At 34.5% G+C, this 14140-nt stretch overlaps 2 protein-coding genes across 3 annotated transcripts; both read left to right on the forward strand.

Annotated features, from left to right (window-relative positions):
- Nucleotides 1-447: 447 nt before the first annotated feature.
- LOC132190496 (calcium uptake protein, mitochondrial-like) lies at nucleotides 448-5948 on the forward strand. 2 transcript variants are annotated; one of them, XM_059605505.1, is made up of 8 exons: nucleotides 448-744; nucleotides 854-921; nucleotides 1276-1499; nucleotides 1675-1758; nucleotides 2449-2662; nucleotides 3908-4013; nucleotides 4104-4204; nucleotides 5405-5948. In XM_059605505.1, the coding sequence occupies exons 1-8, from the start codon at nucleotides 510-512 to the stop codon at nucleotides 5618-5620; spliced, it is 1248 nt and encodes a 415-aa protein (XP_059461488.1). In that variant the 5' UTR covers nucleotides 448-509; the 3' UTR covers nucleotides 5621-5948. The 2 variants fall into 2 exon arrangements, with proteins under 2 accessions (XP_059461488.1, XP_059461487.1); XM_059605504.1 differs by having other exon boundaries at nucleotides 3908-4204; nucleotides 5405-5945.
- Nucleotides 5949-7334: 1386 nt separating this feature from the next.
- Nucleotides 7335-11883, forward strand: LOC132190217 (protein PHOX1-like). Its single transcript, XM_059605138.1, has 3 exons — nucleotides 7335-9936; nucleotides 10032-10294; nucleotides 11425-11883. The coding sequence occupies exons 1-2, from the start codon at nucleotides 7950-7952 to the stop codon at nucleotides 10178-10180; spliced, it is 2136 nt and encodes a 711-aa protein (XP_059461121.1). The 5' UTR covers nucleotides 7335-7949; the 3' UTR covers nucleotides 10181-10294; nucleotides 11425-11883.
- Nucleotides 11884-14140: the final 2257 nt, after the last annotated feature.

Consider the following 14140-nt stretch of genomic DNA (forward strand, 5'->3'; position numbering starts at 1 on the left):
TGAAAAAAAAAGCAACATCCCTTTTGTCGATAATGAAGAATAGGTGTTGATCCAATGTTTTAGTGTGTATTTTATTTTGTGTTACAAGCTTATGTGTCAAACAAATATTGGATGCCGTAAAATAAAGAGTTTACAGCCTATCCTGCTAATGAGGGCTCTCTTTGGGAAAAAGGTTCAAAACATCATTTTAGTGGGCTAATTGCTCAGGCCCATTTCCTTATCGCGACAGCCTTATTGGGCCTTAGGCCGGGGACTTTTCTCTTCGTCTTCGTCGGTTTTTTTGTTGTTGTTGCTGGTGTTGCAGTGTGTGCAAAATGTTTCTCTCTCGGTAACTGACGCGCCAAAACATACAATTTTAGTGGGCTAAATGCTCAGGCCCATTTACTTATCGTGATTGGGCCATGAGCCGGGGACGTTTTCTTCGTCTTCGTCGTTTTGTTTTTTTTGGTTGGTGTGTGTGCAAAATGTTTCTCTCTCTCTGTAACTGACGCGCCGATCTCACTCTCATTATGCGTTCCATTCCGTCTCTGAAATGGGCTGCGGCGATCACGATAGGCTCGGGCCTAGGGCTCCTACACTGGTCTTCCACCCCCGATTCCGAATCTGATTCCAATTCCGATTCCGATTCCGCTTTCTTCAAGAAGCCTCTTTTGTCTTTCGCCGACTGGTCAGCGACCGCCTCTGAATCTGCCTCTGCATTTCGCAAATTAGCACTGCCTGAAAGCCCTAAATACCTCTTTGGAGGTATTTGGTCACAATAATTATTCAAATGCTTATTTTTTAGGTGTGTTTGATTTTTTTTTGGATCGGCTATTCAAATTCATTGAGTTGTTACTCGTTGTTGTGGTTGCAGATGCATATAGGAGAAAGATTTTCTTTAACTATGAGAAGCGCATCAGGTTGCGAAGTCCTCCTGAAAAGGTGACCATGACATACAAATTCACATTGTTTCATTCTTTGTACCTAATTTGAGATGTTGTTAATCGGCATTAATATCCAGCTAAATTGTTTCCTTCATCAATTTGTGTTACTCAGCTTGAAAATCTTGGTATAGGGTTATTTATATTGTTTCCTTCATCAATTTGTATAGGGATTGATCGTTTGCTAATACTTGGTTATAAAGTTGTTTGGGTTATTGTTACTTGTATACTTTTACTTCTACTTGAACTTAGAGCCTATACAGTACATTGGGTTAATAAAAAAAGGTTTTTGAGGTTTTGTTTTTTGGTGAATACAAATCCTATTGACAATGTCTTTTGCCACTCTTGCATGCAGGTTTTTGAGTACTTTGCATCTTTTTCGTCACCGGAAGGAGAATTACTTATGACACCAGAAGATCTAATGCGGGCAGTTGTTCCTGTTTTCCCTCCATCAGAGTCCAACCTTGTTAGAGATGGATATTTGAGAGGAGAAAGGAGCCCTGGTGACTTACGATGTGATCCTTCGGATTTTTTTATGCTTTTTGATGTGAACAATGATGGACATATATCTTTTAAAGAGTGAGTTGCCTATTTTTATTCTCTTCTATGTCAATATCTTGTTATAAAAGGAGGATCTAGGGGTTTCTTTTTTTGGGTGGGGGCGAATCAATAGATTATTTGGTAATTTGGTAAGTGTATTATATAATTTTTCTTCTTTTTGAGTGTACGGTTCTTATGATTTTCTCTGTAACAGGTATATCTTTTTTGTGACGCTACTCAGCATTCCAGAGTCGAGCTTTTGTGTGGCATTCAAAATGTTTGACATTGACAATAATGGGTTGGTAGTAATGAATCCTTTTGCATATTGATATTATTTAGTCGCAAGATGGAGGTTTCATTTACTCAGTAGCATTAATATGCTTATTGTAAATTGTTACTTTTGCTTTTGGGTCTTGTATGGTCCACTTGTCACTTTTAAACTTCATTATCGGTTTAAGGCGTTAATTCACACACATTGAGCTGATCTATTGGCTGCCATTGGTTATCTAGTAGTAAGTTATTTTGATGATTAGTATTTGACTGTAAAGGGAAGGGAAGCCTTGGACGTTTAGAATTTAGAATTGCAATAGTTTTGTATTTCTCTACAATCATTTTCCATTACTACTTATTGATATTTTTTATTTCAATATGTCAATGCAATAAGTCCAACCAGAAGCAGTCTTCATGGGGTTTATGACTGCAATTTTAAAGTATTATTCTTTTTTGATAAGTTATTTTGATGATTATTCTTTGAAGCGACTAAGAGCAATTTCATTCTCATAAAATATACAACAACATCAAAACTTAAAAATGACTGATTTTTTTAAAAGTATCATTAACTTAGAACTACTGATATTTAAAGTATTATTTTATGCATGCTGACTTCTAGATTGGTAATCTTTTACTCAATTTACTTAACTCTTCAGGCTGCTCTTCTTTCCTGTTCATCTTCTTCTTCACATCTTTGACCTTCTATATCCATATGCAGGGAGATAGATAAGGAAGAATTCAAGAAAGTGATGGCTTTAATGCGAGCTCATCATAGACAAGGGGCTCAACACAGGGAAGGGCTTCGAACTGGGTTAAAATTTCGTGGTTCTGTAGAAAATGGAGGCCTGGTGGAGTTTTTCTTTGGTAAGTATGGAAAGGAACGCCTCCAACACGATAAATTTTTCCAATTTATGCGGGATTTGCATGATGAGGTAAGTTGCCTGCCCCTTCTCCAAATTGTTAATAGCTTTGAAACTTATTTTGTTATCAATAGTGGCCACTTCGCTTGTTGCCACTAGGTTTGTGAAACCTTAAATTAGCAATCCTAACTTAAGTAATAAAAGGGTTAAGATTGAGCCAGAATTAGTGAAATAAAACCATCTAAGATGAAGATACCTTATTTTGTAATTGGGCCTCTGGCAATAACTGATTACTGAAAGATAGAGATCAAAACAGATTTCATTTTATGATTCATCATTGTGCAAATTATAAGGAAAACTACGGGTAGTGGCTTCACATGTTAATGAATGGAATGGATGATGAAAATCAATGATGTACTGTAGCAGTAGTAATACTTGTAGTAAGTTCTGACTTCCAAACAAAAACCATAAATGAAATCACGTTTGTTTACAATTGGTACTGTCCTTTTACTCTTGAATGTAGTCTGTATATGCTAATGTGCATCACCCCAGGAAGGGAGAAATGCTACTAATGTCTACAAAGTTGATGAGGAATAAAATGAACATTTGGAACATCAAATATAGGTGGACAGCAGTACTGTCCTTTTATTTGCATATGTACTTGTATGTGCTAAATGCATCACCGCAGAAGCGAATACAATTACTGCTAATGTGAAGAACTTTGGTTGTAAATTGAAAAGCTGTATGGCTAGGGGGTTTTTCAATCTTGTCTGTATTTGGATTGTTCTTATGCTACAACAGCCTTATTATTGCTATGATGATTTTTTTTCTTATGAATTAAAAGAAAAGGTACTATACTGATTGCAGCTTCTAATGAAAACATTGCTTAGTGTGAGTACTTGAATGATTATTAGGTACACTGCTTGAGCAATGGCTTCTCATAAAATCAATAAATTTTCACGGGCATTTTATTCTTCTCTTCCTCATCAAAGGTTTTTTAGAAATATATTGGATGACAAACATGTCTTACTTGGTGGTTATTTAATAATATTGTTTATGCATCAGTTCCCCCCTCTCTTTTCAAACTTTTCAGAGGCTAATAGCACATCGATATTGTTTTCATGCTTATTTTTACGGGGAGGGATTACTTGAAATATATGATTAGTTTGCACTAGGGGAAATTGCGTCTGAACTTTCCCAATTTTTTATTTTTATGTAACCACTCTAAGTTTAACTGTTTTGATTCTGCAAAGTTTGTTTTTATCTCCTAGATGCTGTCTTCAAGTCATCTATGTGAACGTATAATTTATTTTGTAGATTCTGAGATTGGAGTTTGCTCATTATGACTACAAGTTACGAGGAACTATATCAGCTAAGGACTTTGCGTTGTCCATGGTTGCTTCTGCTGACATGAGTCATTTAGGCAAGTTGCTTGATCGGGTTGATGAATTGAACAATGTTCCGCAACTTAGTGATATTCGCATTACATTTGAGGAGTTCAAACATGTTGCAGAGCTACGTAGAAAATTGGAGCCACTTTCTTTGGCCCTTTTCAGTTTTGGAGAAGTGAATGGCCTGTTAACAAGAAAAGACTTTCAACGAGCTGCATCCCAAGTACGATACTTTTTATTTTCTCCTTGTTTATTTGATTTTCCTATTCTTGTGGTTATGTTTGTATATTCTGAGAAAGTTCTCAGAATTCTTTTTGTTTGATAAGTAATAATCCAATATTATTAAAAGCGTAAGGCGTTCCTCAGTATACTGGAAGTATAGAAAAGAAAATACCTAACTAGAAAGAGAAAAGTGAACAAAAAAATCATCATAACTAAATGACAGAGGGGAGAGTTTTTGGGGCCAATTACTTCCTAAAAAAAAGGTCCTCAAAATTGCTGGAAAACTTCTTTTAAGTTAAATTTGTTGGAAGACCTCTGCATCAATAGTCACACAAGCCTTGTTTAAAATGAGTAGCACGGTGGTTGCTGCATGTTTGAACAAGACTGCACAACATTATGTATGTTGAGTTCCTAGTGTTTGATATTATTGTGCAAGTCCATTTTATTAAACCAGACTGAGATGCTCCCGTTTGAAGGATGGTTAGGACTCTAATAACCAGGGGTGTTGAGCTTTTGGCTTGATGTAAACCTGACATAAATGAGCATATGTCATTTTTATAAATACATGAAAAAAAAAAATTTGTGGTTTCCTTTGCAGATTTGGGCAATCCTGTCAAGATTATGATGGGAGATTCTGTCTAATCATTATTTTGTCCAAGATATATTGCACATAATTGTTGAACTCATTATTTTTTATGTATGCGGTGTAAGGTTTTTGAACAATTCAATAATAAGTAATGCTATACACTACTTATCAAAAAAAAGTAATGCTATACACCACATTTTTATCCTATTTTGCTAATGTAACACTGTCAATTAGTCCTTATTTTTTTTTTTTTTTTTAAGCAATGACTGCTGATCTAAGGGTTGTTTGATAGTGCCACATTAGCAAAATAGGATAAAAATGTGGTGTATAGCATTTCTTTAATAATAAAACCCGTAGAAAACTGAAATTTCCCAAATGCAAACATATTTTGCTAAGTTTTCATCCATTTCTTTATTTGTTGGATTTTTTTTTTGCTGCATCCTGCATATATCTATCGTATTTTATCCTTATTGCTAAATTTATGTCCTGATTTGGTTCCTGATTATCTTCCCTAGTGAATTCTGAAATTGATTATCTACCCTAGTGAATTCTGAAATTGCTTTCTGCCCCCTTTCTTTTCTTTTCTTTTTAATGCAATTGTTTATGCAATATCAGGTATGTAATTTATCCCTATCTGATAATGTGGTTGAAATAATTTTCCACGTATTTGACACCAATCGAGATGGAAATTTAACCTATGATGAGTTTGTGAGAGTCTTGTACAAACGGGAAAGGGATATCACCCGACCTGTGGAGGAAGGAGTCCCGGGCTTATTGTCGTGCTTCCGGAACCGCTCAAATGATTTCTCCTTTTCACGGTTCCTTTCGTGACACACACCTGTGCCTCTGTGTAGTCTCTGAAGTTTGCTCAAGGATGCTTCTGATGGATCCGAAGGATTCCAATCGCTTGTAAATTTACTCAATTAGGCAATTTCTGTTAATAGGAGGCTTCACGTTTGCCTTCTTGATCCCTACCTAGGTGAGAATGCACAGGCCTTGAAGAATGATTCTGATAGCTTGAAGGTTTTACCCTTTTGTAAATGGAATGAATAGGTAAACTTTATTTCTTAAGAAGTGCTTGGATCAAACTTTGAACTCGTAACAATGAAGTATACGACATTTTATAGCATAAATGTACATTTTCTCTTTGTCCTACTCCTAAGCTACGCATGTTTATGTTCACTTCCAATATTCGTAGTTATGATGAGGATTTGTATTAACTTGCCTTTCAAGGTTCAAAAGAGAGAGAGATGGAGTTAACTTTCTCTTTGTCCTCATCTTACGCTTAAAATAAAGTAAATTTAAGTAAAAAGTTTACCACAAATTTGTCCTTTAAATCGGGTTAAAAGGACTTTTTTTTTTTTTTTTTAATTTAAATTTTAGTATGATTTTTATATGTATTTTAAAATGTATGTAAGAATCACATGCTCAAAAAAAAAATGTCAATCAGTAATATTATATACTGTATTTTTAGCCTATTTTGGTATTTCATTCCTTGAGGGCATGTTTATTGTTTACTGATCTCTTTTTTCCTTTATTCTCAAAAAAAAGTTAAAGCATTAACAATCATTTTTTTTTTTTTCTCATAAAATGCTCAAAATTCATTTTACTGATCTCTTTTTTCCTTTCTTCTCAAAAAAAAAGTTAAAGCATTAACAATCATTTTTTATTTTATTTTCTCATAAAAAGCTCAAAATTCATTTTATCTTTATGTCACTTTATACCAAAATCTCTTAGAAAGGTTTATCAAATGATTAGTGATGAAAGGGGTGATATTGTTGGTGGAGCCACCCAAAAGCTCCTGTGTATAGATGCCCTTCAAGGTGAAGCCCTTGTAGTCTTGCTGGCTACCCGTTTAGCCTTTTCTTTGGGTTGCAGTTTACTTGCCTTGGAAAGGGATGATGCTCTTGGTTTTAGCTATAAACAAACCATCCTTATTTTTCTCTTGGAACTTTGCTCATTGTATAGCTTATGTTAGTTTGGTTTTATTTTCCTTTTAAAGTTGGAATATTTTGAAAGTGTTTTTTAATGTTAATTTTTTGGCACATGCTTTAGGTAAATAGGTCGTTTCCGATCTTGTTTTTGAAAGCATTTCCAGATAATCTCCTATTCTCTCTTTCATCCGGATCAGAAATATGAAAGATCTCTCTTTCATCCGGATCAGAAATATGAAAGATCTTTCACTGTAACCCTTTTCTTATTCAATTAAAAAAAAAAAAAAGGAAAAAAAAAAAACACTAATCGATCATTTCCTCATAATGTTCGAAAAACAAATCGAACATGTTCCTCGAATATTCGAAAGTAAAGTCAAAAAAAAAAAAAAAAAAAAACTCACCGAGTCTTTGATCTCTTTAAAATATGTTAAAAGTAAAAATTACAGGTGGAAAACATGGTTGTCTTGTCCCTTGCTTCTCTGGCGTAATGGGTGATAGGCCTAACCTCTTTTAGGCGCTTGCAAGACACGGCAAAACAACTACTAAAGAAAGACAAAACCTCCAATACGCCATTATCGACATCACGCGCGTCTACGGGAGGTGGGGAATTCCATTTCCACTTGGGGGCGGTGAGTTGACCCTGTGTTCCGAGAAACCCTAAAGCACAGAAAATGTCTGTTATTTCCATACGAGTCCCCTCTGCAACCCGATACACCATTATCGTCCACACGCTTCCTCTAGAAGACGTAGCTTATCGTATAGAATCAATTCAAATCCCAAATCTCCATTGAGAAAGATTGAGACTAGCTTTTCTCTTTTCAAACTCTTATTCAGACGGAGAAAGTAGACAGAAAGAGATTTTATTCTTTTATTGTTACTATAACTTGTGAAATTGGGTTTTGGGATTTGGGTTGTTCTTGGTTTTTATATTTGCATGATTTTCTGTTGTGGGTTTTGATTAGAATTCATTCAGACTTCTTCGGCGTCAACCTTTTGGATAATTTTTCCTTTATGTTGATTTTTTTTTTTTTTTTTTTGAATTTTGAATTTCCATTTGTATGAACCAGTCAAGTTGGTTTTGCTTGCTTACAGGGTCTTCTTCCTTGTATATGTATGGCTATTATTAATTGGTGGAGAGGGCTTTGATTGGAATAGAAATTAAAGCTTGTAAAGCTTTGATTTTGAGGGGCTGCTTCTCTCGTTTCTGACTTTTGTCGAATTCATCAATGGGAAAGCCAACAGGGAAGAAGAAGAATCAGCTAGAACAAAAGCATGGCAATGCAAACGGAAAGCCAAGCAAGCCCTCCGATCGAACCTCGAAAGCCATGGATGAGGACACAGCAATCTTCATCAACATGTCCCAAGAGCTCAAAGAAGAAGGTAACAAACTCTTTTACAAGCGTGACCACGAGGGCGCCATGTTGAAATATGAAAAGGCCCTCAAACTCTTACCTAGGACTCACATTGATGTTGCACATCTGCGTTGCAATATGGCTTCTTGTTATATGCAATTGGGTCTCGGTGAGTACCCTCGAGCAATCAATGAATGCAATTTAGCTTTAGAAGTGTCGCAGAAATTTAGTAAAGCACTGTTGAAGAGAGGCAGGTGTTATGAGGCTTTGAATCGATTGGATTTGGCGTTGAGAGATGTTAATACTGTTTTGAGTATGGAACCTAATAATATTACGGCTTTGGAGACTGTGGAGAGGTTGCGAAAGACGATTAGCGAAAAGGGTATTGATGTTGATGAGAAAGTGATTGGTTTGACTCATGTGGAGCAGCCCAGTGCTTTAAAGTTGGGTAAAGTGGCGAAAGAGAAATTAAAAAAGAAGAAGAGTAGGAGAGATGAATTGAAGGCAGAGGATAAGGCTGTTGTGCAAGAGAAGGTGAGTGCTGTTAAGGATAAGGAAGTGATTGCGAAGACAGTGGAGGAAGAGAAAGTAGTTATGGAGCCTGTTAAGGAACAAAAAGTGGTTACAAAGACAGTGAAGTTGGTGTTTGGGGAGGATATTAGGAGGGGGGAGTTACCAGTTAATTGTAGCATGAAGTTGGTAAGGGAGATAATTCAGGATAGGTTTCCAGGACTGAAGGGTGTTCTTGTGAAGTACAGGGATCAAGAGGGTGATTTGGTTACAATCACTACTACGGATGAGCTGAGGTTGGCTGAATCATCTGGTGACTCAGAAGGGTCTCTTAGGTTGTATGTTGCAGAAGTAAGTGCTGATCAGGAGCCGGTCTATGAGGGAATGAACGATGAGGAGGAGGTGCATGAGAATGGTAGTAAATCAAGTAATCTTGTTGAAAATGGGGATGTGGGGAACGGAAAAGAAGTTGAAAGAGGGTTGTCTACTATTGAGGACTGGATTATACAGTTTGCACGATTGTTCAAGAACCATGTTGGGTTTGATTCTGATTCGTACTTGGATCTTCATGAGCTAGGCATGAAGCTATACTCAGAGGCTATGGAGGACACTGTGACAAATGAGGATGCTCAACAACTGTTTGAAATGGCTGCAGATAAGTTCCAAGAGATGGCAGCTTTGGCATTGTTCAATTGGGGGAATGTTCACTTGTCCAGGGCAAGGAAGAGGGTATTCCTATCAGAAGATAGTTCGAGGGAATCTGTACTTGAGCAGATTAAGGCTGCATATGAGTGGGCACATAAAGAGTACGTGAAGGCTGAAAAGAAGTATGAAGAAGCTCTAAAAATCAAACCAGACTTTTATGAAGGTTATCTTGCACTTGGGCAACAGCAATTTGAGCAGTCAAAGCTCTGTTGGTACTATGCAGTTGGGAGAAAGACTGAATTAGAGACTGGGCCTTCCTCAGAGGTCTTACAGCTATATAACAAGGCTGAAGACAGCATGGAGAAAGGCATGCTGATGTTGGAAGAGATGGAGGAGCGGCGTCTAAATGGACTCTCCAAATCAGAGAAATATGAAGAAAATTTGCAGAAAATGGGGTTGGATGGTCTATTTCAAGATATTTCTGCCGAGGAAGCTGCAGAGCAGGCTGCGAACATGAAATCACAGATATACCTCTTATGGGGCACCTTGCTTTATGAGCGTTCAATTGTGGAATATAAGCTAGAATTACCAACTTGGGAAGAGTGTTTAGAGGTTGCGGTTGAGAAGTTTGAACTTGCGGGAGCTTCTCCAACAGATATAGCTGTTATGGTAAAGAACCACAGTTCTAATGAAACAGCCTTGGAAGGTAATGTGTAAAATTTTGCTTCTTAATTGTCTTGTATATCCTTACAGATTCGGTCATGGTTACTGGAAACATTTGAATACTCTACAACCATGCAGGTCTTGGATTCAAAATTGATGAGATAATTCAAGCCTGGAATGAGATGTACGATGCTAAGAGGTGGCAGTTTGGTGCTCCATCTTTTCGGCTTGAACCTTTGTTTCGTAGGCGGGTTCCAAAGCTTCATTCTGTCTTGGAGCATGCTTGATTTTTTTTTTCTTCTTTCGGTTGATGGTTGCATATTCTTTAGGGGCATTGAGCAAATGCTTCAGCTTCCTTTAGTTCAATCTTCAAAAGCGCTGTCTTTGCGAAATTAAGATAGGTAAGCCTATGTCTATCACATTGCTCGTTGAGTTAAAGAGTTCTCTAATTCTTTTATTTATTTATTTATTTTTTTAAGTGTTTAACCATTGCATGCTATGCACTACCTCACCGTCATTCATGAGGAAAATGGAATCAAATTTAAACACTTGAATTTTAAGAGAATGTATGCACAGCCTACTAAAATTTTGAATGCTTATCTTTGACTAAAAATATGATTTTTAGCAAGCATGGGTTGGATGGCAATACACATATCCTCAAATAGATTTTACTTGAGTGTAGTAAAGGAAAACCTTTTGCATTGGGATTTTGGATGGGGTTTTGTGTTCTCTTAATATAAAATATCAATGTATCTCTCTCTCTCTTTTTTCTTTTTTTTTTTTTTTTTTGCTTTAATTAGATGTATAAATATTTATCTATCACTAATTAATCTTATATGTCAAACCACCACTGATTGTAATTGGTAGAATGACTTGGAATAAATGAAAGTAAACGGCAATCAACATTAATAATTGGCAAACAATGCTTTTTTTTGATAAGTAATAATTGGCAAACAATGCTAATAATGCTTTACAAGATTTTTATATGTATATTAGACACAAATAAGTTATTGATGGGATTCCAGAAGATCCGAAGAAGTACTGACATGATTGGATGCCAAGTTCTCTCTACTTTTAGTTTTTTGTTATAATGATATGGAACTCCTCACTACTAATGACATGATTTAAGTGGGTGCCTGATGAGGAAGGCCAAAGAGGACTAATAAAAGATGGAGGTTCCTTTGGCATGTACAGAAGCCCTTGATTTAAGTTAGAAGGATGTTTAGACATTTTGTTGGTTTATGATGCATTTGAGCGTAGACAACATTTGCTAGATATTGTTGGATCGATATGGCGGTGTTGTTGGAATCTAACAGCAAATTGAGTACTTTATTGACCACATGAGTTTGTTCTTTCCTTAATAGCTCCTACATCTCTCATTTTTCATTTGCTGTATTTTTTTTTCTCAATATATATTGCAAATTCATTTTGAATTAGAATTTCTCTCGATCCATATGTTGATGCCAATAGCAAAATTGGCATAACTGGACTGATTGAAACATGTTCTCTTTGGTCCTTTCTGTCAATGCAGGCTTTTGCATGGATTATTGTGTTTTTAGCTCGTTGTTTTGCTATGGGAGCAAAGGACGACCATGTCTAAATGTTGGTTTTGAATGAGAGTGTGTCAGTCAGTAGGCCTTGAAGCCGACTATGTCATTCATTTTTCTGGGAATTCATTTTTCTTCCTTTCTTTTCACAGCAATTTCAGCTGTTCACAGTTTGAGATAGGGGTATATGATTGGATCTGATTGTATATGGTATTCGTCTGTCTGCTCACTTGTGAGTTGTGGGTTTTATATAGCAGAAAAGAGTATTCTTTCATATAGGAGTACACTGGCTTCTTTCTTCTTTTTTCTTTTGCTGAATTTGTCATATCTTGTCCAGATGAATGGGATTGGATAACAAGGAAATAATTCAGTCAAGTGTGTTTTGATTAGTCTTTTTATGTTTATCAATTGTATTTTGCTGAGAAATAAAGAATTTTATTTTACTTTTGGAATTCAACTGATGGGTGTGGCTATTTTCACTTTCATTTGGCCTGTAAAATGTTCTGGAAACCAATTCTCTTTGTAATTTTGTTGCTATGATGCCCAGAAGGAGCCTCTGTAGTTTTGCCTTTTTAATTTTAGTTCATTCAAAGAATTGTTTTGGTGAATGCCCATGATGGTGGATTGGGATAATATTTTCTAAACTGATGGAAACCTAGTTGGCTAATGGATCATTTGTTTGATAACACTTTTTTCCTTTTTTTTTTTTTTTTGTTAATTTTTAAAATAAAAACATTAACAAATAATCTAAAATACTCAAAACTACATTCATGTCGAACAAATTTTTAAATTAAAAACACCGTCTAAACATATTAACAAGGCACCGTGAGCTGCAAGTTGCAAGGATGATTGTTGCAAGAAAATAATAAAAAATAATGAAAATAATATTTAAAGAAAGTAAAGCACGGAATAGAGAGAATTTGTTAGAATGTGAATTACACTCATTTCATATCTGCTAAAGTAACTATTTTAATAGCATTTCTTTTGTTTTTTATTTTAAGTGACGGATATAAAAAGCTATTTAAAACACATAACATTTACCAATAGAAAATGAATGTGATAAATAGGTGTGAAGCATAACATTACTCGTGGATTAAAAAATAAAGGTTAAATGTATAATAAATCCCTAAGTCAGTGAAAACAAAAAACTCCCTCAAACTTTTTTTTTTTGAATTTCTACTTCCTAGGTCAATCGAAAAGATGTTATAAGTCATTTCGTTACATTTTCTTCAAAATGTCTAATGTCTGTTATTAAATCTCAAAACTCATTGTTTTGCCACGTCAGCTTTTTTCCACTTCACTTTACAATATTATTTTTTGAGGAATGATACAGCCCCAACTTGGGGCTAACTTTTTTCTTATTTTTTAATTTTTTAAAAAATAACAAAATTAAAAATTAAAAAAGTTTCTTAAGCAATAATAATGACCATTTTTTGGTCATTATTATGAATAAAAATACAATTTTTTTTTTTTTTAAATACCAAATAAAAGAATGACCAAAATAAAAATTATTGCTTCAAAAACTTTTTTAATTTTTAATTTTCTTATTTTTTGATCTCTAGTAGTATTTTTCTATTTTAGCTATCAACATTTTCAAAGTACTTATATCTGGTTCAGCATGTTAGTTATCCACTTTTACTATTTCATGCAAAATACTATTTATTTATCTATTTTCATTATTCCCAAAAAGAAAAAATAATCAAATTAATTTTTTTTTTTTAAACTGATGGGTGTGGCTATTTTCATTTCCATTTGGCCTGTAAAATGTTCTGGAAACCAATTCTCTTTGTAATTTTGTTGCTATAATGCCCAAAAGGAGCCTCTGTAATTTTGCCTTTCTAATTTTAGTTCATTCAAAGATATGTCTTGGTGAATGCCCTTGATTGTGGATTGGGATATTATTTTCTAAACTGATGAAACCTAGTTGGTTAATGGATCATTTGTTTGAAAACATTTTTTTCTTTTTTTCTTTTAATTTTTAATTTTTAAAATAAAAACATTAACAAATAATCTAAAATACTCAAAACTACTTTTACTTTTATGTCATAGCAGAACAAATTTTTAAACTAAAAACACCATCTAAAACATATTAACAAACGGAGAATTTTTAAACTAATATTTATAGAAAGTAAAGAACAGAACAGCTAGAGAATTTGTAAGAGTGTGAATGAAGATTACATTCATTTCACATAGGTTAAAGTAATGTGATTTAATAGCTTTTCTTTTGTTTTTTGTTTTAAGTAACGGAAATAGAAAGCCATTTAAAATACATCACGTACACTAAAATAAAATAAATGTAATAAATGAGTGTGAAGCATAACATTACTCATGAATTTTAAAAAATAGCTAAATAGAGAATGGACAAAAATTTTCTCCAAACTCTGAAGGAAATATCTTCTAACTCATTTAAAATAGTACCAAGTGTCTATAAACATTTAAAACCCACATTAAATTTAGTCTAAGAGCATCTCCAGCAGCTTAGTTAAAATACCAATATTAGCTATATTTAGTTACTATCGCTCTTTTTTTAATTTCAACAAAGTAACTTGCCATTAGCTAGAATAGCTACATTGCTGTAGTGAATAATAATTTGAAACTATTCACTGTAGCACACTATATGAATAAAATATTGTCTATTGTTTATTTATTTCACTTCTTTTTACCCAACATCTTTTATTTCTTCCAAACACCTTTTCACAT

The sequence above is a fragment of the Corylus avellana genome, chromosome ca8, assembly GCF_901000735.1.
Source record: "Corylus avellana chromosome ca8, CavTom2PMs-1.0".
NCBI classification, from domain to species: domain Eukaryota; kingdom Viridiplantae; phylum Streptophyta; class Magnoliopsida; order Fagales; family Betulaceae; genus Corylus; species Corylus avellana.